Here is a 20,983-nt window from a genome sequence, read left to right on the forward strand (position 1 = left end):
CCTATGACATTACCAAAAAGTTTTGTTTGTATAAGAAAATCGTACTAAATACGAAAGTTACTGTGTCTGTGGTGACAGACGGTTTCACGGTTAAACCACTGAACAGATGCAGGGTCAGGGAAAAATAGGGTAATTTTTACCCCGGTTATTGAAAGAGGGACACGCGGAGGGAATATATTTCCGTGACAGACAGAAATTCGTGCGGGCGAATCCGTGGGCAAAAGCTAGTACTATATTATATACGGTGGGAAATACAGACTCTACATTATCAACATTTGTTTTTCTGTCATTCACGAACCGCAACCACATAACACAGTTAAAACACGCATCAAGTTTGTGCTTTATAGCCTGTTAACGAGAGTAGCTATTTGCTAAATGACCTTGGACAGTACTGGTTTACTTCTAGTAACTATTGTCTATTAGCGTCCTTGTGTTGTTTGTGCATTGTTTTGCAGACCTTAACTCGTAAATAATACGGTTTATTGCAGATTGCGGTTTTGATCTTGCCTTGTCTTGGCCAAAAAGGTGTGATCAAGGTAGAGAAGAATAATATAGGCGTTTGAGTTAGTTTATTGTTGCTATAAAATATTTATCGTTGAACTGGCACATAGCAACACATCTCTTCCGCTTATTGATTTCACAATAATAACAATCGCTACAATTATATGATGAAATAATTATTATTCACAATGTCGCACGCTGTGTCTTAACTGTGAGGTTAAGGGTTTGGTTCAGTTAAGATTAATTTGACTCAAAAGAAAAAAATATATCTATGTTCTAAATCATACAACATTTTTTTAGATTTTTACTAAATATTATTGGTATATTATTTATGGTAATAAAGAAACCCCAACCGCTCGGTTGATATTGAACCCGAGAAAATTATTACTAACCTAACCCAACTAATTGAAATACGAGGGTGGGGTCACGTATTTCAACAATTCTCAAGGGAGATTTACGTGGGGACATCGATCGAGGCAGATAGCGCTTAATTTTATTTATTTCTCATTGTTCTTCATTACTTAATGGTTATAAGTTACATAAATGAACAGTCACAATAACTGTGAAAAATTATTTACAAAGCTCACAGTTCGCCAATGTTAAGAAAATTTAAAATTATAAAACCTTTTTGAAACAAAATTATCTAAGTTTAAGGATGTAGACTAAGAGCTAGTGAACGCCAGACCTACGTCATTTTATAAAAGCTGAAAGTTTGTCAGCGTATGCTCCCAATATAGGATATAATGTTGGTAAATTATGGAGTTTGGGTCGTGGTGGCTTTGGGAGCTACCCTAAAAAAACTGTCTGGCAAGGAGTTGGAACTGTCAAAACTGTCTGGCTTTTGGGGAAAATACTTCTAGTAATTGCCCAAGTATTATACATAAAAATCAGATTTTATAGTGTAACGTAAATCTAACTTTTACGGTGACTTTTTCTGTATATTCAATAGACTGTAATTCTACCAATGTTATACCATTAAATCTGATTTTTATGTATAATATTTGGGCAATAATTAGAAGTATTTTCCCCAACAGCCAGACAGTTTTGACAGTTCCAACTCCTTGCCAGACAGTTTTTTTAGGGTAGCTCCCAAAGCCACCACGACCCAAACTTCATAATTCACCAACATTATATCCTATATTGGGAGCATACGCTGACAAACTTTCAGCTTTTATAAAATGACGTAAGTCTGGCGTTCACTAGCTCTTAGTCTAATGCAAATGCATTAAAAAAGTTGCATAACAAAAAAAAAGTTGCGAAAAACTATTGTTACTGGCAGGTTGTAATTGAATAAAAAAAATGGTCTTGAAAATTCGAATTCTTTGGCCTTCAAAATTCGAATGCGTTCGAATCCCAATTTAAACATGAACGGCGTTATCGCACGAAAGTTTTTCAGCGCGTGACGTAGCGGTCACGACGCCGCGACGTGCCACGCGTGTGACGGGCCCGTGGCGGGCGGCCCGCCCGTGTGTGCTAGGCGTGGTCGCTGCACGTCACACTACGTGTGTACACAAAAAAGCTGTGCACAGCAAAATTATAGTTTGGTGGTGCAATAGTTCATTAGCCAATGAGCTGTTAAATTATCTAATTAATTTTTTTTGGGAATCTTGTGTGGCAACAAGGAAAGAATGTAGAGTCAAAACAACTTTATCGTTGATTACAGAGATGTAAAAAAACATGACTTTAAGTACGAACTACCACATAGTTCCTTATGTTTGGCTTTATTTTTTTCTATAAAAATTCTGATGCAATCAATTGGAGAATAGAAGTCTCCATTTAGATCAGGCCATTTTATTATTCGTGACCTTTAAAATCAAAGAAATTCCGTCGCTGCTGTCACGGTGGCTGGTAAAATTAAACTGCAGACTATCGATTGGGAAGGAAATGTTATCTAGAATAGCATTAACCTAGAAATTCGACTAGAAGCTTCTATTTTTGTAAATATTTTAGCGACAAATTCTGCTAGAATTCAACCGACTTCAGCGTTTATTTTGGTATTTGGAGAACTTAAACTTATGTAATGGAAATAAGGTCAAAACGGTAACTTAGAATGACTTGAAAGGTACTAAAATAGAGGTTCTAAAGTTATGTGGAATGGTTGATGTATGAAGCTTGTAACTAAGTTTTTGCTTCAGTGACTTAGAATAACGTCTTAAACGCTTTCAGCGTAGCGATAACGGGTGACGATAAGAGCATTTCGTAGCAATAGGCGTTATCAGCGTGCGGCGAGCGCGGGCAGCGCAGCGGGTGCCCGCCAGTCGCCGGCGGCTGCCTGCCGGCTCCACGCTGGTCTGCAGACCTCGACCCTGGCAGGGTTCCCACCAGTACCAATTCCAACCCTTCTAGTGTTCAGTGTGAGCTAGTGTTGGGGGTATTCCCCTTATTGTTTCTAACCAGTCAGTAGGTGTGCCAAGTGAAATAGTTATGTGTCTATTTGTGATTACGGTGGTGTAGTGAGAATGTGATACCAGTGACAAATCAAACAACAAAGTAGTAATAAATCTCTTTTTTAATTTGCTTCTTAGCATAACATAATGGCTTAACACTAGTATACTACTTAAGTAGTAAGATAGGACAGTCTTAAAGATGAGTAGAGCTATAACGATCTTGAGATCTGAATCACAGTCGGGGGTCGCGCGTTTAGTGCGCGATGGATTGCACCGGCAGCACCACCGGCGGCGACGGCAGCAGGCGCAGCACGGGCGCGGGCGCGCGCTCCTTGGCGTGGCGCTTGACGTGCTTGGCCAGGTGGTCGGAGCGCATGAAGCGGCGCCGGCACACGCCGCACTCGAACTTCTTCTCGCCCGTGTGCGTGCGCTTGTGGCGCGACAGCTCGTCCGAGCGCGAGAAGCGCCGCTCGCACCCCTCCCACGCGCACCTGAAGGGCCGCTCGCCGGTGTGCGTGCGCGCGTGCGCCTTGAGGTGGGAAGACTTGAAGTAATTCTTGCCGCATCCTGGATATGAGCACTCGTATAGGCGGCGTCTCGCGGCGGGCGCGGGGGCCACCAGCCACAGCGCAGTGGTGGGCAGCAGCGCACTGGGCACTATGACGGCGGGCGAAGGGCGCGGCGCCAGCGGCACCCAGCCTGGTGCCGCCGCCAGAGGGACCTGAGGCACGCGCTGCTCGTCCCGCGGCTGCGGCTTAGGCTGGCACTCCGCGTGAGGCGAGGGCACTCGCGCCTCCTCGGCTTGGGGTGAGGGCACGTCGCAGGTCAACGGCGGCGTCGGCGGGCTCGCGGGGGGCACGCGTTCCGGTGTTTTCGCTTGCGCCTGGCTGGCCATGTATTTCACTTGCGAGTAGGAGTGGCCGCGGTTCATTTTGAATTTGAGGGTTTTCAGGATGTTCATGTCGGGCGGCGGCGGCGGCAGCGGCTCGGGGCTGCAGGTGCCGTCCTTGTGCGCGCGCATGATGACGGAGGGCCGGCCGCAGGGCTCCGGCGGCGGCGTGCTGAGCAGCAGGCGCGCCAGCTCGCAGCGCTGGCGCTTGGCCACCTCCTCCTCGCCCTCGGAGTCCGACGCCTGAGGAGTCACCAGCCCGAGCGGCGGCGACTCCCGGGCGCGCTTCACTGCAGCCTTCTTCAGAGGTAACTCGACCTGTGGGACAAAGACAGATGCACGTAAGTGAACGGTCGCTGGCTGGTGAGCACGCGCGCGCTGCGTGATCGCGCGCCGCGCTCTTACCGGACTTTCGATTGCACAAACGGCACGGTAAAATCCGTTCCCGAATTTTTGTTGCACTAAAATTAATCAGGGGACTGCTAAAATTAACTAATATTTAATTTCCAAAAGTTTTTCCAAAGTTACGATTTTAAAAACAAACAAAAGTCGACGACACTCACTTTGTTTTCCATTAACGGAGGGGTCGATGGCGGTGAGAGAGGACCGCAAACTTCGAGAAGAGTAGACATTATGATTACAAAATTAACATTCAACTAAAAAACTTTCTTGTTTAATTCACAAAACTTGTTGTTGTGGGTTCGCGTCTCCGCGGGTTGGAGCCGTGCACTTCGGTCAGCGATCGGCAGCCGAATAAACCGCTTCGCGGGTCTTCGAGGCACGAAGCATGTGTGGGCGCGGGGCGCGGGCGGCGCGGCGGCCAATGGCGGCGGGCGGCGCGGCCGCGCGGGCCAATGGCGCGCGCCTGATCACGCAGCCAGCGCGTGCCGGCGCGTGGTGTTCACGTGCTCGGCGGCTGACGGCGAGGCCGGCGTGACGTCAGCGGCGCGCCCCCGGTGACGTCGCAGGGGCGCGGGCGCGCAAGGTCGCGCTCGCTCGCTGCACGCCGAGCAATCGATGACATTCGTCTGCAAGCGGCTTTACTATTTTGACAGTGTGTCGATGACCTTTGAGTAGACCAGTTGGGGACTGGTGGAAGAGTCACAACAAACTTGTCAGTTGTCACTTGTCGTGGCAGCCTTGTCCTGATTAGATTGCACCTGATTATTTTCGCGTCATGAAGTGATGTGTGAGTGGTTTTAATGTTGTTTGTATAATGTTTGGAAAAGGTAGTAGGGCCCTACTAACTTTTTGATATAGAAATAGAACTTAGAAGTGTTAGGTAAGCTTGAGCTGAAAAGGTTACATAGCTTAAAAACAAATGCACTAGACTCAATGCCTAAGGACTCTACATTTCACAATAATAAAAGACGTAGGTATTGTAATCCCCTTTCGCTTTTACATCAGACAGACAACGATACCGATCAATATTTACCTATAACTTTAAGTAAAATTATGGATTTACGTACCTACCAGGTTGATAGTGACGCAGATACATTATAAAACAAGACAGGTCTTTCGTATTTTTCCTTTATCTAATTATTATTTTATTTCCACTCAAAGAGTTCGTAAACACGTTTTGCGTTCACATTTTCTCTGAGGTAAACAAACACGCACAAGAATGTCGAAGAAACGTAGCAATGAACATGAAAAACCCCTGAAACTTTCCTTTGAAAAATAAGTGAATTTCAATAAACATTATTAACATTATACTTGGTCACTACAATGAGCCACAGTTACAGAGCCACGTAAGGTTATGCAAAATGCACGTGAACGACAGCTCATCAAGCTTCACACTGTGGTACCTTATCTGCTTGTAATAGGGCACATTTTGCATCAAAAATGTGAAGTGTGATGTGCTGTGTGCTATTTTGTAGGTTGCAAAATAAAAGACGTGCTGTTAAGTTAATGTATTCGCGAACTGACCTCAGTCGAGCGTTCACACCTTATTTAGCGTGCTTGTTTGGTCGCTCTCGACATATTAATGTAGAGTCGGTAATACTCAAAAGTTCTCGTAAATTCTTTGAGAGTATTTAGCAGTATTTTTGTCATTGTTACAATACTAGGAGTACTAAGTAAGTAATGTTGGATGAATCCTTATATAACGTGCTTTTGTTGGTAGTATCGAGTCTCGACGGGTTACCTCCGCCATATCGAATAACAATTGATCGAAAATCAAAATATCGAACACACATTCTTTAGAAGTAAAGTAGAAGCACAGATATAATAGTAGAAGTACTCGTAACTATTAATTTATATTTTTGTTGTTGACCTTAAGCCTTGTTTATTATAATTGTTTGTGTCGTCTCGACCTATAAATGTAGAGTCAGTAATACTCAAAACTTCTCGTTTATTCTTTACAAGTAGAGTAAAAGTATTTATTTATTTATATTTTGTTAGTTGAACACAGGACACTCATGTTTTTCTTACAAAGTTCCATTTCGAAATAAAGACGTTTCTGAATACTTATCATTAATGGCTCCGTGACTGTGAAGCGATACGTTATAAACACAAAAACAATTAAATCAATATTACGTTGTTAAACAGATTGCCTACCTTACAAATATGATAAACGAATGGAAATAACCGAACCTTGAACGAGATTTTTCTAGCACCTCGTATAAAAGAATTAGGTAAGTTTTTCTTCATTGAATACTCGCTATTATTCTGTAGACATTAGACCAGACAATAAAAAAGCTTCATAGTAATAAGTCTGCCTAAATTGTGACGTTTCTTTTGTGTACTTATTTCTTTCTTTTGTTTTGGTGTCAAGAGCAGTTTAATCTTTCTATATATCCTCAACTGCTTCAAAACAACATCTTATTAATGATTGAAATGTGCAAACATAGTTGTAAGAGTCACTTTAGAGTCAACAACACACCTCTCGAGTGCATAACAGTCGCCCGTTGTGTGAAGAAATGTATAATATGTAGACTCAGTTCCTATAGCCTGTAAGACGTTAGACCAGACGTAAAGGCAGTCATAAAAAATCCTCAACTAGCCTCATAATAATGATTAAAATCGCAAACATAGTTGTAATAGTCAGTATTGACTCCACATACCTCTCGAGCGTGTATCTATCTGTGCTCAAAGTGGAAAGAAATTATATATTGACATAATAATAATAATATGTAAAGGAAATCATAAGAATATCCTCGTTCGTTCGTTTTAGCCGAAATACGTCTACTGCTGGACAAAGGCCTCCCCCAAGAATTTCCACAAAGACCGGTCCTGCGCCGCTCGCATCCAGGCACCTCCCGCGACCTTCACCGATCGAATAAAGAATATCCTCAAATTCTAAAAATAAACAAATAAAACTAAAAATCAACCTATAATAATGATTAAAATGTGCGAACATAGTTGTAAGAGTCACTTTCGTGTCCACACCTCTCGACTCGAGCGTGCATACAGTCACCCGAAGTGTGTCGATGAGTAACGCAGCGCGGCGGGAAAGTGAGCACGAGACCGAGGCGTGATCGCCGCTGGTGCGAGGCATAAGCGGCAGCGGTGGGGTAAGCGGAAGCGTTTTTGGTAAGCAGAAACATTTTTGGGAAGATGATTTCAATAAGTGATAAAATTTCATTTATACAAATTAATGATAATGTTTGAAGTTGTTTACTATTCATGATTTAATAATGTTTATGAATGACGCATTATTTTTTATAAGACTAAAAGATCAAAGAAAAAAAAAACAACATAAAGATTTTCAAGACAGTAATTTATGTTGTACCTATAACCACAGCTATAACTTCACCCAATTTAAAGGAAAAGTCTATAAGTCAAGTTGATTGTATAGTGAATAACTCTGGTATACAATAAATATTCCCCATCTTGCTTGACCTTCATTGGTTGGATTTTTATTGATCAAGCTAGATCCTGGCCACACAGGAGTAGCAGTGATGAAAACGAGAGGTACCCTAGGCATAATCTGGTACACGTTATTATTATGGTAAAATAAACTAAAACCTTACTATGGTAAAATAAAACCATAGTTAATCATGCCTTTGTTTCTATTTTCAGACCCTAACCACGCTCACTCCACCCGCTCAGCTTCCCGCTTCCCTCTATCACGTGCGCCATACATGCGTCACGTACATTGAACCCGCGCGTCTGTGTGCGGTGTGTACTACGATGCGCCCGCGCCTCCGCGTGTGACGTAGCGGTTACTCATCGTCGATCGATCGTCAACATTGAAGTAGAGTCGTTTGTTTTGAGTTTCGCGTTTATTTTTTAATAATATTATCCTTTTAATGAACCTGCCAGGTAAACACGTTCAGGTAGGTCAACTTGTATGTCAAATTATGAGTAAATGATTAATTATTTTGTTTTGTTTTGTAGTATTTTAAACTTTTCAGTCGGATTATTTTCCTTAATTTTCACACACATACGACATGTGTTTGAATATTTATTTCTCAATAGATAAATGGCAATGCCAGATTTTGTATGGAAAGTGGCGTCTTTTTTTTTTCGCGCGGCCATCGACCAAACTTTGTTTTTTGATTACAAAATAGTGTAATAAACCAAACTTACTATGGCATGTATACCTCTAAACTCAGTCTGAACTGAGTTACGAGCATTAGAAGTTTGATGATTTTCATACTAGATTTGCTTTTTGTGCGCAAGTTTTGTAATAAATTGCAACAAAATATTGCGCTATTTTTTTATTGCGCTGATTCTGCTCCATACTGATGTCTGGAGCCTTTAATGGATGATATTGTTTGTTTACACATACAATCTCACTATTTTGTTGCAATTTCTTACAAAACTTTGCGCGCAAAAAGCAAATCTAGTATGAAAATCATCAAACTTCTAATGCTCGTAACTCAGTTCAGACTGAGTTTAGAGGTATACATGTCATAGTAAGTTTGGTTCATTACACTATTTTGTAATCAAAAAACAAAGTTTGGTCGATGGCCGCACGAAAAAAAAAAGACGCCAATTTCCGGCATTGTCTTTTCTTCTAGGTTCTTTCTAGGTTGTGTTTTATTACCAGTAGAGTTCTTTGTCCTACCCACTAACACACAGGAGCTACAGAGATGGGAACGAGAGGTAGATAAAATATATGTCAATATTTTCAGTACAATAATTTTATAATAAACTTTATAGTCAAATTCCAAATGGAACAGGTCAGGGATCGAACTCATGGTCATGGCCCTTGTCTATTGTGGGAGGTTGCTTCTATTATTTTTAATACAAAATACATTTGGCATTGTGTAATGCAGTACAAAAGGTATGATAAGTGCATCATTAAACTATCATTATAATGTCATTGGCATCTGATAGTGTTACACATATGAATAAATTGCGTAATTACGTGACCAGGTACAGTTGCAAAATATCCGCATACCAGTTTACTTACAGTACCTACATACATATTGCAGGTAATGATAATTAATTATTATGTAACTCCTGCAGCTCCTGTGTAGCCAGGATCTACAGCTTGACCGCCAATAAAAACCCAACCAGTGAAGGTCGAGTTTGTCTCAGGAGAAAGTTAAACTGTCATTGGACCCGCAACGAAATTAATCAGAAGAACACAGGAAGAGTTCGAAGAAGAATTACGTTAATAAAGGGGTTCGTTCGTTTCAGCCGAAAGACGTCCACTGCTGGACAAAGGCCTCCGCCAAGGATTTCCACAAAGACCGGTCCTGCGCCGCTTGCATCCAGGTACCTCCCGCGACCTTCACCAGATCGTCGGTCCATCTAGTGAATGAGAGTAATAAAGGGGTATCATCCCTATAATAACCATTACTTTTTAATATAACAGGAAAATCTGAACGTAAGTATTTAAGCTTGTTTTGGGAGACTGACGCTACTGGCGAACAATTCAATTTCAATTAGAATTTAGATGAACTTTACTGTAACGCGTGTCCTTACGCATTCTGAATTTCTGAGATCATTCGACATAGAGTTGAACTGAAAATAGTCGCAGTGTAGGTGGAAGGTCGCTATAAACGACTACCGTCACCATTGAGATGGCTTCGGTATGTTTCTGTAAGTATTAGTCGCCGTGTGGCATTATTTTTAAAAGGACTCTACATTTACCTTGAAACTATATTAATAAGCTCAATAAAAATTAAATAAAAGTTACAAATATAGTTCAAAATAATTACTAGGTACCTAGGGTAACGGCACCAGTGGTCAGCCAGGAACCAGTGATCAGCCTATTGCGTTGTTTATTGGCCATAAATATCGCTGTAATCTAAATAACCAAATCACGCGCACTTAAATAGAAGCTCTGTTTCCTTATTGGTTCATGCATCACGCGATAGGAGCGGCAGGGGGTCAGGGGAGAGAAGTAAACACGTTCATACAGGTGCTGTCCGCCGACAAGAGCAGAAGTGTCATGTTCGCCATATTTTTTGTTTCACGTGGTGCTCTTTTGAAAGGTGAGAAATAACATATTTTAGTATGAAATGTGATTGTGTTTTATAGATAATAACTTTATACATTACTTGGTGCATTTAATTTTATGAAATTTGATAAAAAATATTGTTTTTTTACTTAAAAATTTGAGGGGCTGACCATTGGATACTGATTTTTATGAAAGATCCAATGGACAGCCCCGGGGGCTGATTACTGGGTTTTTCTATTATTTTTTTTAACAGTAAAAGCAAAACGAGCCATTAAAACCGTTAAATTTATATTTACATATTAAGTGAGACAAGTATTTCCTAATTGTTAGAAAACCCAGTGGTCAGCCGCATTTCAAAATATTTTTTCAAGCGGCTGACCACTGGGTCTCAATGATCCAGTATTCAGCCACGATGTTATTTAAATAATATTTTAAGTATAAATGCGAATGTTTGTGTGTAAATCTATAAGTAATGCTTCATGTTAGTTACGTTTTACCTGAAATAATGGTATAATGTATATTCATATCCAAAAGTTATTATTGTTCACTTTTTTTTAGCTAAAAATGCCGCCAAGACAACAGTATCCTCCAGAGAAACTCTCATCTGCCATGGAAGCCATACGAAGTGGAATGCCGATTAGGGAGGCTAGTAGAACATAATGGAATTCCTCGAGGCACACTGCAAGATCGATCAATCCAAAGAAATTAAAAGAAAATGTACCAAGAAGCCCAAAGTAAAAATCCTGTCTAATCAACTTGTCTACTTTCCGAAAAAGGAGAATATTGGGATTATAAATAGGCCAGTGCTAAGAACTAGTAATAGAAAAATATTCATACCTGACCGAAAAATATCGGAAATCTTAAATACAAGCAGTGGCTCGGAGAATTAAGTTGACGAATGGCAAAAACTCGTTTCTTTTTAGAGATTAGAAGTTACCTATTAGTATTGTGGTTGATTATAGTTATATATATTATAGATACATCAATAGGACATATTATATATTAATATTGTAGATTTTTTTAAAAGAAATGTTGCTGTTTTTATGATAAGTAATAAGAAGTTCCTAGAAAATAAGAAGACACAAAGAGATTGTAAAAGTATGTTTAAAATAATATTTGTATAATGTGCGATATACATTTTTTTGTGCTAAGTGAATCGTTGCTATAAAAATGTGATTTTAATGTCGTTGATTTTGATATAACATTGTTTATTTTGATCTCATTATTAGTTATACTTACTATAGGCTGAACACTGGGTTCAACAAGGCTGTTTATTGGTTTTTAGAGGCTGTTCACTGGGACACTGGGCCATTTTTTGTTTAAAATTAATTATATATTTTACTAAGAGAATTATTGTTTTTGATAAACGTTGATTCCAAACTACAATAAACAATAAATCCATACATGTTGTACGTTTTTTTATTCGACGATTGTTGTAGAAATGACAATTGTCAAAACTTCAAAAAGCTGTTATGAGGCTGACCACTGGTGCCGTTACCCTACAAATTATTTGAAACTTCCTTGTCAGTTCATCTATGTGAATGAACTACGGTCTACGATTATGTAGAGCTAAAAAATTGTGCTCTACTTTTTGGACTGCTAGCGCCACCTGTTGACACGATTCATAACTACAGTTTCAGTGTGGTTCCTAATATTGTACACTTCTTACAGCGCCACCTATTGGATCTAGTATGTATCACATATTACAAAGTTTATTGAAAATGGTGGGGCAGATAGCAAGTTAAAGGAAAAGTGTTGGTTTAAAAGCCTTTGTATAGGTGGCGTTACGGGCTTATTTTATTTAGATTCGCTACAGGAACACTCGTAGCTGGATTCGTAGTAGTTCGTAGATCTTTCGTAGTGCCGAAATATTGCCGTTTCGTAGTAGGCATAAATATTTTTTTAGCATTCAGAATGGGTACCTATTCTTATGATATTTTATCCGTTTTGTTCAAAAGAAGATAGTAGGTATTAGGACGTAGCATACTCATATTATTGAGTAGATTGAAAATGATATTTAATTTTGAAGTGACGATAAATAAATAACCTATTACGAAAAAAATAAAAAAATTGAAATAAAATAGTAGCTAACGTTACAAATTGACATTAGAGATAATATGTTAGTAACCATGAAAGTTTAAAACAATATATTATACTATAGATACTAGATATATTATGTCTGAAAACCAAAGTCCTTGTTTAGGTCCAATATTGTTTCATTTTTTTTGTAAGGTAGTGTACTTTATGGTGATGTAATATTGTATTCTTATGTATGCAAATAAATACAATGCGAAAATCACACAAAGCCATAATATACGAGAAAAAATATTTACCTACTTATAGGAAATACAAGTCAGTGTAATAATTATTATTGTTTTAATAAAGAGTTATAAAATGTATTGAAATAAACAAAATACTACAATAAATTAGAAGAGAGGTGAAATTGAGATTTTGTCATTTCGCCGTTCATTTAAAAGTGGTACGAGTAAAAAATGTGTACTTATTATTATTATAATTATTTTAAAGGATCATAAAAGGAATAATTATAAGGTACAGTCCACCAATGTGTTGGTTTTGTCTTTCAATAATAAAAATACTGTAAAATAATGAGCCGTGACTCGTTGAAGTCTTTTCTTAGATACCATTCTGATAGCATCTAGCTCTTACAAAACTCAATTGGTTGATGAAAATCATTCTTATTTAATAGTTAATGTTAACAATGAATGTACTTATTTATGACTAAATAATAAATTGGAACAGATGTCCAACAATTAATAATTCTAAGTAGTTGTTGCAATTCACGAAGGCGAGTGAACTTTTCATTTGTGGTGGCTAAAAACTAATAGTACCAGTCGTTTTTCCAAAGTTTTGACAGACATTACACTATCGTTATGTGCATGTACACAATTAAAGCTCACTCGCCTTCGTGAGTTGCAAGAACTATACAGATGGGTAATAAAAGTAGATGAAAGTCATAGAGGACTTATTTTTATTCAATAGGCTTTTAATAAGCTTTGTTATACATTTCAGGATAATTTTAACCCTACCACTCCTTCGGGACTGTAAATATGGGGCCATTGCTGAGAAGAAGCAGCTTTTTTTTCAGCAGCATTTTCTTTTATCTGTTAAAACGTTAAGACATTGACATTGACCTAACTAAAATTATTAACTGCAAAATGAAGGTATATTAACATGGGCATATAAATGGTATGGTGAAGTCAGAAAATTGATATCTTAAATTTAATTATTTTAATTTTCATACAAATTGGATTTTATAAAATTTATTTTGTATGAAAATTAAAAAAAATTAAATGATGATATCAACTTTCTGACTTTACCATACCATTTATACGCCCATGTTAACATGGGCTAGTGTCGGCTCATATACCCATCAGTGGCGGCGTAGCATAGGTTGGCACCCGGGGCGCCCCCCCCCCCCCCCGTCATAATATAAATTATAGCCTAAGGCACCCCAGAATGGCACCCCCCTGTCATGACATCACGACCGTCCTTGCCATGCAGATGCGTCAGTGAGTACTAATCTGCGCGACTTTTGTCACCCCCTGATGCTTGGCACCCGGGGCGGACCGCCCCCACCGCCCCCCCCTTACGCCGCTACTGATACCCATTTACCTAACACCCTGTATAGTTGTTGCAATTCACGAAGGCGACTGAGCTTTGCATGAGTGGTGGCTCGCTACTGTTCGTTTTTCAAAAGTATGACAGACATTACACTATCGTTATGTGCATGTACACGTACACATAATAAGTAAAGCTCACTCGCATTCGTGAGTTGCAAGATTTTTATGACAAATATAGTTGTGCCGGACGGTATGGGGTTGCAACCCTGTGCGGACCCTTGATACCGTACGCCGACACGGCGCGATGCGGGGTGCAGCGCGAGCGGGAGAGCGAGACGAAGGGGGCGGGGAGCGCAGAAATAATAACTCGGTTGTGGTTGAGACTGTGACCGGTTCCTCGGAGCAGTGGCGAGAGCTTGGTGTTGTAGCTTGTTGAGGAGAAAACGCGGAACTGACTGGGTCCGGATGGCACCCCGATATTTATTTACTTTCATTAGAGTGAGAAAACCTCGTTGCCTCTCGCTCTAATGAAACAGCAAATCTATTGCCCTCTCTTTCTAATTTAGACCCCCCCTGGGCGGCAATACCGTATAGAGAGCCTGTTTTTTATCTATTCGGTGACCTATTTTTTAACTATGACCTTGACCTAATTCTTATCGGATTCTAATTAGCTCTTCCACTATTCTTTGGAATCTATGTTATTTATTTTCAGACAAATTACTTCTTACTATTCGATAGGTAAATAAAGGTACACAGGTACAGGGTTAATTACTAATTAAGAATTTGTACACGAAATAGGGCTCATTTGGCCACACGATTTTACATTAATTGCCTTTATGGCTAATTAAGATTATCACCAATTAAAAGTAAATAACTATAAAGATCTACACATAATTATCTATCTAATATACATACTATAAATACGACTCGACATACATAACTATGCGAAATTACAGGTTTAATCGATATACATAAAACAAAGGGCTATCAAATTATACATTTCTATGGTTTTCTAAAATAAACTATGATTTATACATCTCCAACGTCCCACATACGCCTATTAATCAGTAATTAAGGACTCGACACATTACTAATTGAGAACTAACTGAGAACCAACTAAGAGAAAGTGGACTGTATTACGAAATTATCGAAATTTAAACTATACAAACTTTATAAAACGAAATAACTATGAAACAAAAACGAAACAATTATTTACAACTATTTTACGGTACGATTCGGAGGCCGTCCGTCGTGCACATTTTCCCGCCGTGTAGCGCTGGTTGACTCGGCGCTACACCTCACTCGGTGTCACGACGGTCGATGTGGGCAGCACGACGAGCTTCTTGGTGGGGCGGCGCAGGACTCCGGTGCGGGTGGCGACGTCGGCGGCGCGCACGATGCCATCGCGCCCAGGGTAGACTTGGACGACGCGCCCCCGGGGCCACACGTTGCGTGGCAGGTTGGAGTCGGCGATGAGCACGAGGTCGCCGATGTTGAGCGGTGCTCCGCTCCCGTGCGGCTCCCGCCGGTGTTGGAGCTCCGGCAGGTACTCTCGGACCCAGCGGTCCCAGAACTCGTCGGCTAGCCGCTGAGCTCGCCTCCAGTGGTGGCGGCTGGCGACGTCTGCTTCGGTGAACGTCCCCGGCTGTTGGATGCGGCCCGACCCCCCGAGTAGGAAGTGGTTGGGGGTCAAGGCTTCGGCGTCGTCGGGGTCCACTGACACGTGGGTCAGTGGTCTGCTGTTGACTGTGTATTCTGCCTCGCAAAGCAGAGTGGCGAGCGTCTCTTCGTGGGGGTGACGCTCGCGCAGGACGGTACTGAGGGCGTCCTTGACGGACCGGACGAGGCGTTCCCACGCCCCGCCCATGAACGGTGCGCTCGGCGGTATGTAGCGCCATCTGATGAGGTGGTTGGCGGCCTCCTGCCGGCTCGCCTGGAGGGCGGCCCGCTGGAGCTCGACGTCGGCACCACGCAGGTTGGTGCCGTTGTCCGACCAGATCTCTGATGGTTGCCCTCGGCGCGCCATCATGCGGCGCAGCGCGAGGACGGCGGAGTCGGTGGAGAGTGAGGCCGCGACCTCCAGGTGCACGGCCCGGGTGGTGAGGCATGTGAACAGCGCCACATACCGCTTCTGGTGTTGTCGGCCCACGGTGACTGAGAGCGGCCCGAAATAATCGAGGCCGGTGTAGGTGAAGGGCCGCTGATGGTGAGCGAGGCGTCCCGTCGGGTGGTCGCCTGTCGGTGGTACTGCGGCCACCGCGCCGAATTCTGCACTGCTGACAACTTTTGATCACGCTGCGCTCGATGGGACGAGCTCGGATCACCCAGAAGCGTTGTCGGATTTCGTTCAGGACTGTCTCCACGCCGCCATGGTGTAATTTCTGGTGCGTCCATGCCACGTAGAGTTTGGTGTACTGGTGGTTTCCATCCAGCACAATCGGATGCTTCTGTTCTTCTGTGATGTTTTCTGCGGCCGTGATTCTCGATTTCAGCTTAATCACCGGCTCGCACGGATCGAAGGCCAGCGCGAGTGAGCGCAGCCGGCTGTCATTGGACACTGCTTCTGTCTTCTTTAAAGCTTCTAATTCGGCGCCAAACGCTTCCTGCTGCACGGCGCGCACCCACAGCTCCTCCGCCCACACGATGTGCTCGGCGGCCAACGGCGGTATGACGTCTTCTGTAAGGACGGCTCGGCGCGGCGTGGGCGGCGCGGTCGGCTTGGCGACACGGCGCCACGTCGGGTCGGCTTCGGTGTTTCGAGTTGTCCGCTTGTAACTGTTGACGTTGGCGCTCTGCGGGCGCGCCCGGCGCAGCGGAGCACGGAAGCGGTGTATCGCCTGGAGGACTCTCGCCGTGGCGCGTATCAGGCGCAGCCACGACGAGAATCTGTGTGGTGACGGTAATGCATCGGAGACTCTGGGCTCGACGATGCTCGATGCGACGGAGTGGGTCCTCTCTTCTCCGGTTGGGGCCGCCTGTTCTATTTTCTCGGCCGGCCAGCTGTCAGCAGGCTCATACAGGAACTTCGGTCCCGTGAACCACCGATGATGCTGCGTAAAGTTGACCGGCGCTCCTCTGGTGGCGTCGTCAGCCACATTCTGTTGGGTCGGCACCCACCGCCACTCCTTCGCCTGTGTGTCTTCCTCTATTTCTGCCACTCTGTGTGCGACGAAAGGCTTGAAAGAGCGGGGTCCCGCCCTCAGCCACGCGAGTACGGTTTTCGAGTCGCTCCAAAAGACTCTTCTGTCTGCCTTCAGCTGGTATTCGTCGGCGGCGGTGCGGGCCAGGCGGCAGCCCAGCACGGCGGCCTGCAGCTCGAGCCTTGGGATGGACGTCAGCTTGAGGGGCGCCACGCGCGCCCTGGCGGCGGCAAGCGTCACGTGCACTCTACCGTCTTCGTCTTCAGTGCGCCAGTAGACAGCAGCGGCGTAGGCCTTCTCGCTGGCGTCCACGAAGGTGTGCAGCTCGCGTCGGGTCGCCCGGCTGTAGCCAGGGTGACATCTTGGCAGGTTGACGTCTCGGAGCGCGGCCAGCTGCCGCACCCACTCACTCCAGCCCGTCGACAGCGGCGGTGGTAGGCGGACGTCCCAATCGACGCCTACGCGCCACGCCTCTTGTAGCAGCTGTTTCGCTACGATGGTGATGGGGGAGGCGAGGCCCAGCGGGTCGAACAGTGACATCACTGTCCGCAGAGCCTCCCTCTTCGTCGGAGTTTGCCCGCTGTCGACGTCAGGCACCCGGGCGAAGTTCAGATTAAATCCCAAGGTGTCGCAGGTCGGCCTCCAGGTGAGGCCCAGGACCTTCTCTTCGATGTCTTCAAGTGTGACGTCCCGAGTGGCGGCAGCTTCCGCCCGATGGACTTCTAGTACTTCGGAGCGATTCGAGGCCCACTTGGCCAAATGAAAATTGGCATCCGCGTGCACTGTGCGCACGTCGGTGCTCACTCTAACTGCTTCTTCAACTGTTTCAAAACTCTGGAGATAATCATCCATGTAGTGATGACGCACGATGGCTTCGGCTGCGTCCGGATGGTCGGCCCGATGACGCTCGGCGTTGTGATTCTTGACAAACAACGCCGTGCACGGTGAGCAGGCTGCTCCGAAGATGACCGACTTCATCCGGTACTCTGTGGGCGGTCCCTCCCGCCGGTGTGAGCGCCACAAGAAGCGCAGCGCATCTCTATCTTTCTCGTGAACTTGTATTCGCAGGAACATCTCTTGTATGTCCGCGGCGACGGCGACGGCGTGCTGGCGAAAGCGCATCAGCACCCCCGGCAGCGACTGCAGGAGGTCCGGACCCGACAGCAGGTGGTCGTTCAGGCACGTACCCTTCGTGCGAGCGGCGGCGTCGAAGACTGGCCTCACCTTCCCGGGCTTGGCTGGATGGAGCACCGGGAAGTGAGGCAGGTACCAGATGCGCCCGGTGGTCGATGGTGCGGTGGCGGCTTCCTCTGCGTATCCTTTTTCTATCAGCTGTGTCATCTGCCGCTCGTACGCCGCCCCGAGCTCCGGCTGCTTGTCCAGCTTGCGCTCTGTGCTGTGTAGGCGCGTCAAGGCTTGGTCGTAATTGTTGGGCAGCTCGGGGTGGTCGGTGGCCCAAAGTAGGCCCGTTTCGTAGCCCGCTGTCGGCAGCTTGATGGTTTCACTCTCCAGGATGCGAAGCGCCCGCTCTTCGGGGTCGGCGCGCGTTTTCTTGGGCGTCACGCCCAACGATTCGATTGCGAAATGCTTCTTGATCATTTCTTCTATTCTATTGTCGCTCTCTTCATTGAGCCTGTATACGTGGTGGACTGTGTGCCCCAGGCTCCGGCTGCTTGAGCCGTGGAGCACCCACCCCAGGGGTGTGCGGGACGCCACCGGTTCTGTTGCGGCGCCACGTCGTACCTCGTTGGCCAGTAGGAGTTCCCAATTGTCCTGCCCGATCAGGATAGTGGGCCGCGCCTCCGCATACCGCACTCGCGTTTCGATATCTTGAAGATGTTGATATTTTGACAAGTCTCGATCGATGTGCTGGGCCGCCAGTCGTAAGTTCTTGATAGTGCGGCCTCGCAGGGAGTGCTCTTCATCCTGCCCTCGTAGCACAAGTTTCACTCGTCGCGAGTCGGTACGCGTGACTCGGGCCCCCGCTATAGCTTCTATGCTCAATGGGTCTATGGGTCCTGTAGCGCCCGCGCGCTTAGCCAGGTCTTCGTCTATGAGTGTGACTGTCGAGCCGTCGTCTAAGAGTGCGAATGTGTCTATATTGGCCTTGGGGCCCACCACTGTCACTGGTAGAATTTTGAGGAAACTTACGGTTGACTTTCCAGATGAGTTTGCTGCTGTCACTGTTTCACTCCGGTTGGCTGGCACTTCGGGTTTCTTGAAGTGCAGTAATGGGTGGTGGGTCCTCTCACAGCCGTCCTCTCCACACTGACGGTCTTCACACTTATGCCCCCCTCTCCTGGGGTTCAGGCAACGGAAACATAGTCGATCCGCTTTCGCTATGCTCCATCGTTCACTGTTGTTCGCACGCACAAATTTTCTACACTTGTCGGCGCTATGGTTCGGTAAACTGCACACTGGACACTTTTCGCTTCTGTTGTCGCACTTTTCGCTGTCACTCCGACTGTTGTAGGCGCGCTGCGGCCGGTTGCGTGGCGCCGCGCGCTGCTGCTGCTCCTCGGCGCCGCCGACGAGCTCGGGGTCTGCGTACTTCCCGCACGCCTCCGCCTCCCTGGTCACGAAGCGGTGAAGGCGCACGAGGTCCGGCTCCTCTGGCGGCTGGTCCCGGCTGAAGTCGAACCACCGGTACCGCAGCGACGGCGTCAGCTTCTCTGTCACTTGCTTGACCACTTCCGGATTATACATGTACTGCGGCTGCTGGAGTGCGCGGAGTGTAGCGACGCTGTTTTTTATTCGACTCGCGAACTGTATTATGTCCCGTGGCGCATCTGTAGGCTTCTGTACGTTGCGAAGTCGTTCGATCTCGGCGAGCGCAATCGTCTCCGGTCTGCCGAATCTTGTCTCGAGTTCGCCGATTATTTCCGCCGGGCTAGTGTTTACTATGAGTAAACTGCTAACCGCTTCCTTGGCTTTTCCTTTCAAAGCCCGTCGCAGGCGGGCTGTATTCTCGATTTCTGTGAAGTATCTCTCTGTTTCTTGATAGCCCGCTCTGAAGGCGAGCCAGTCGAGATGCGAGCCCCCGAAGGGCATCAGTTCTCCGATGAATCGCGGCGTGGCCCCATGTGGGCGCGCGGCCTGCGCGATGGCGGCCGCCAGCTCGTTAAGGTCGAATTGTCCCTCGGACCGATGATACCCCGTTGCTGCTGGCGGCGGCTTCGATGACGACGATTGCTTCAACTGTACGCTGTGCGGCGGCGCCACGCCCGATAGCGGCGCGGCGAGCTGCTGTGCGATCGATACGCCGGTCGGCAGCGCGTGTGGCGCGCCGGGTGGCGGCGGTGGTGCGTGTGACACGCCGGGCGGCGGTGCATGTGGCACGCCGGGCGGCGGTGCTACGCCTGTAGACTGTTGCGGTGCACTGAGCGGCGCGGCGGGCGGTGGCGGCGGCACTGTATTCAGCCACTCGGCCACTCGCGCCTGGCCCAGCGATTCACCCGATGCGACCGACTCGCCGTCCTGGCTGTCCTCCTCCAGGACGGCAAGCCTGGCCTCTTCCAGCTCCAGCTTGAGTCTGGCTATCTTCTGTTTGGCGCGCGCGATCCTTCGCGCACGGTCGGATTTCGTCGACGACGCTCTTGCTGCGTCGTCGTGCTGCTGTTGCGACGACGGTGCTGGCGGTGGTGGTGGCGCCTCCGACGGGGAGCCGGGCGGCTCGATATGCCGCACCGGTTCCGGCGCTGACGGCCTCGGGGCCGCCACTGACTGTGACGCGGTCGCGGGAGCGCTCTCCTCAGGGCGCTCCTGTGCCTCGATCGGCTCCGCGGGTCTGCCTCTACTCCGAGTCACCGGCATTTTACTACGCTCCCCTTGCTTCCGGTTATGAAGCCGATGAAATTTCCCACTCGCTTTTGCTGCCGAAATGTCCAATCCGGCTCCGAATGGACCAATGTGCCGGACGGTATGGGGTTGCAACCCTGTGCGGACCCTTGATACCGTACGCCGACACGGCGCGATGCGGGGTGCAGCGCGAGCGGGAGAGCGAGACGAAGGGGGCGGGGAGCGCAGAAATAATAACTCGGTTGTGGTTGAGACTGTGACCGGTTCCTCGGAGCAGTGGCGAGAGCTTGGTGTTGTAGCTTGTTGAGGAGAAAACGCGGAACTGACTGGGT

General features: G+C 46.0%; 1 protein-coding gene across 1 annotated transcript; it reads right to left on the minus strand.

Annotated features, from left to right (window-relative positions):
• Window positions 1-2,992: 2,992 nt before the first annotated feature.
• Window positions 2,993-4,585, minus strand: LOC135088370 (Krueppel-like factor 16). Its single transcript, XM_063983221.1, has 2 exons — window positions 4,341-4,585; window positions 2,993-4,095 (listed from the first exon to the last, which is right to left on the minus strand). The coding sequence occupies exons 1-2, from the start codon at window positions 4,407-4,409 to the stop codon at window positions 3,142-3,144; spliced, it is 1,023 nt and encodes a 340-aa protein (XP_063839291.1). The 5' UTR covers window positions 4,410-4,585; the 3' UTR covers window positions 2,993-3,141.
• Between the last annotated feature and the right edge of the window lie 16,398 nt (window positions 4,586-20,983).

The sequence above is a fragment of the Ostrinia nubilalis genome, chromosome 3 (assembly GCF_963855985.1).
Source record: "Ostrinia nubilalis chromosome 3, ilOstNubi1.1, whole genome shotgun sequence".
NCBI classification, from domain to species: domain Eukaryota; kingdom Metazoa; phylum Arthropoda; class Insecta; order Lepidoptera; family Crambidae; genus Ostrinia; species Ostrinia nubilalis.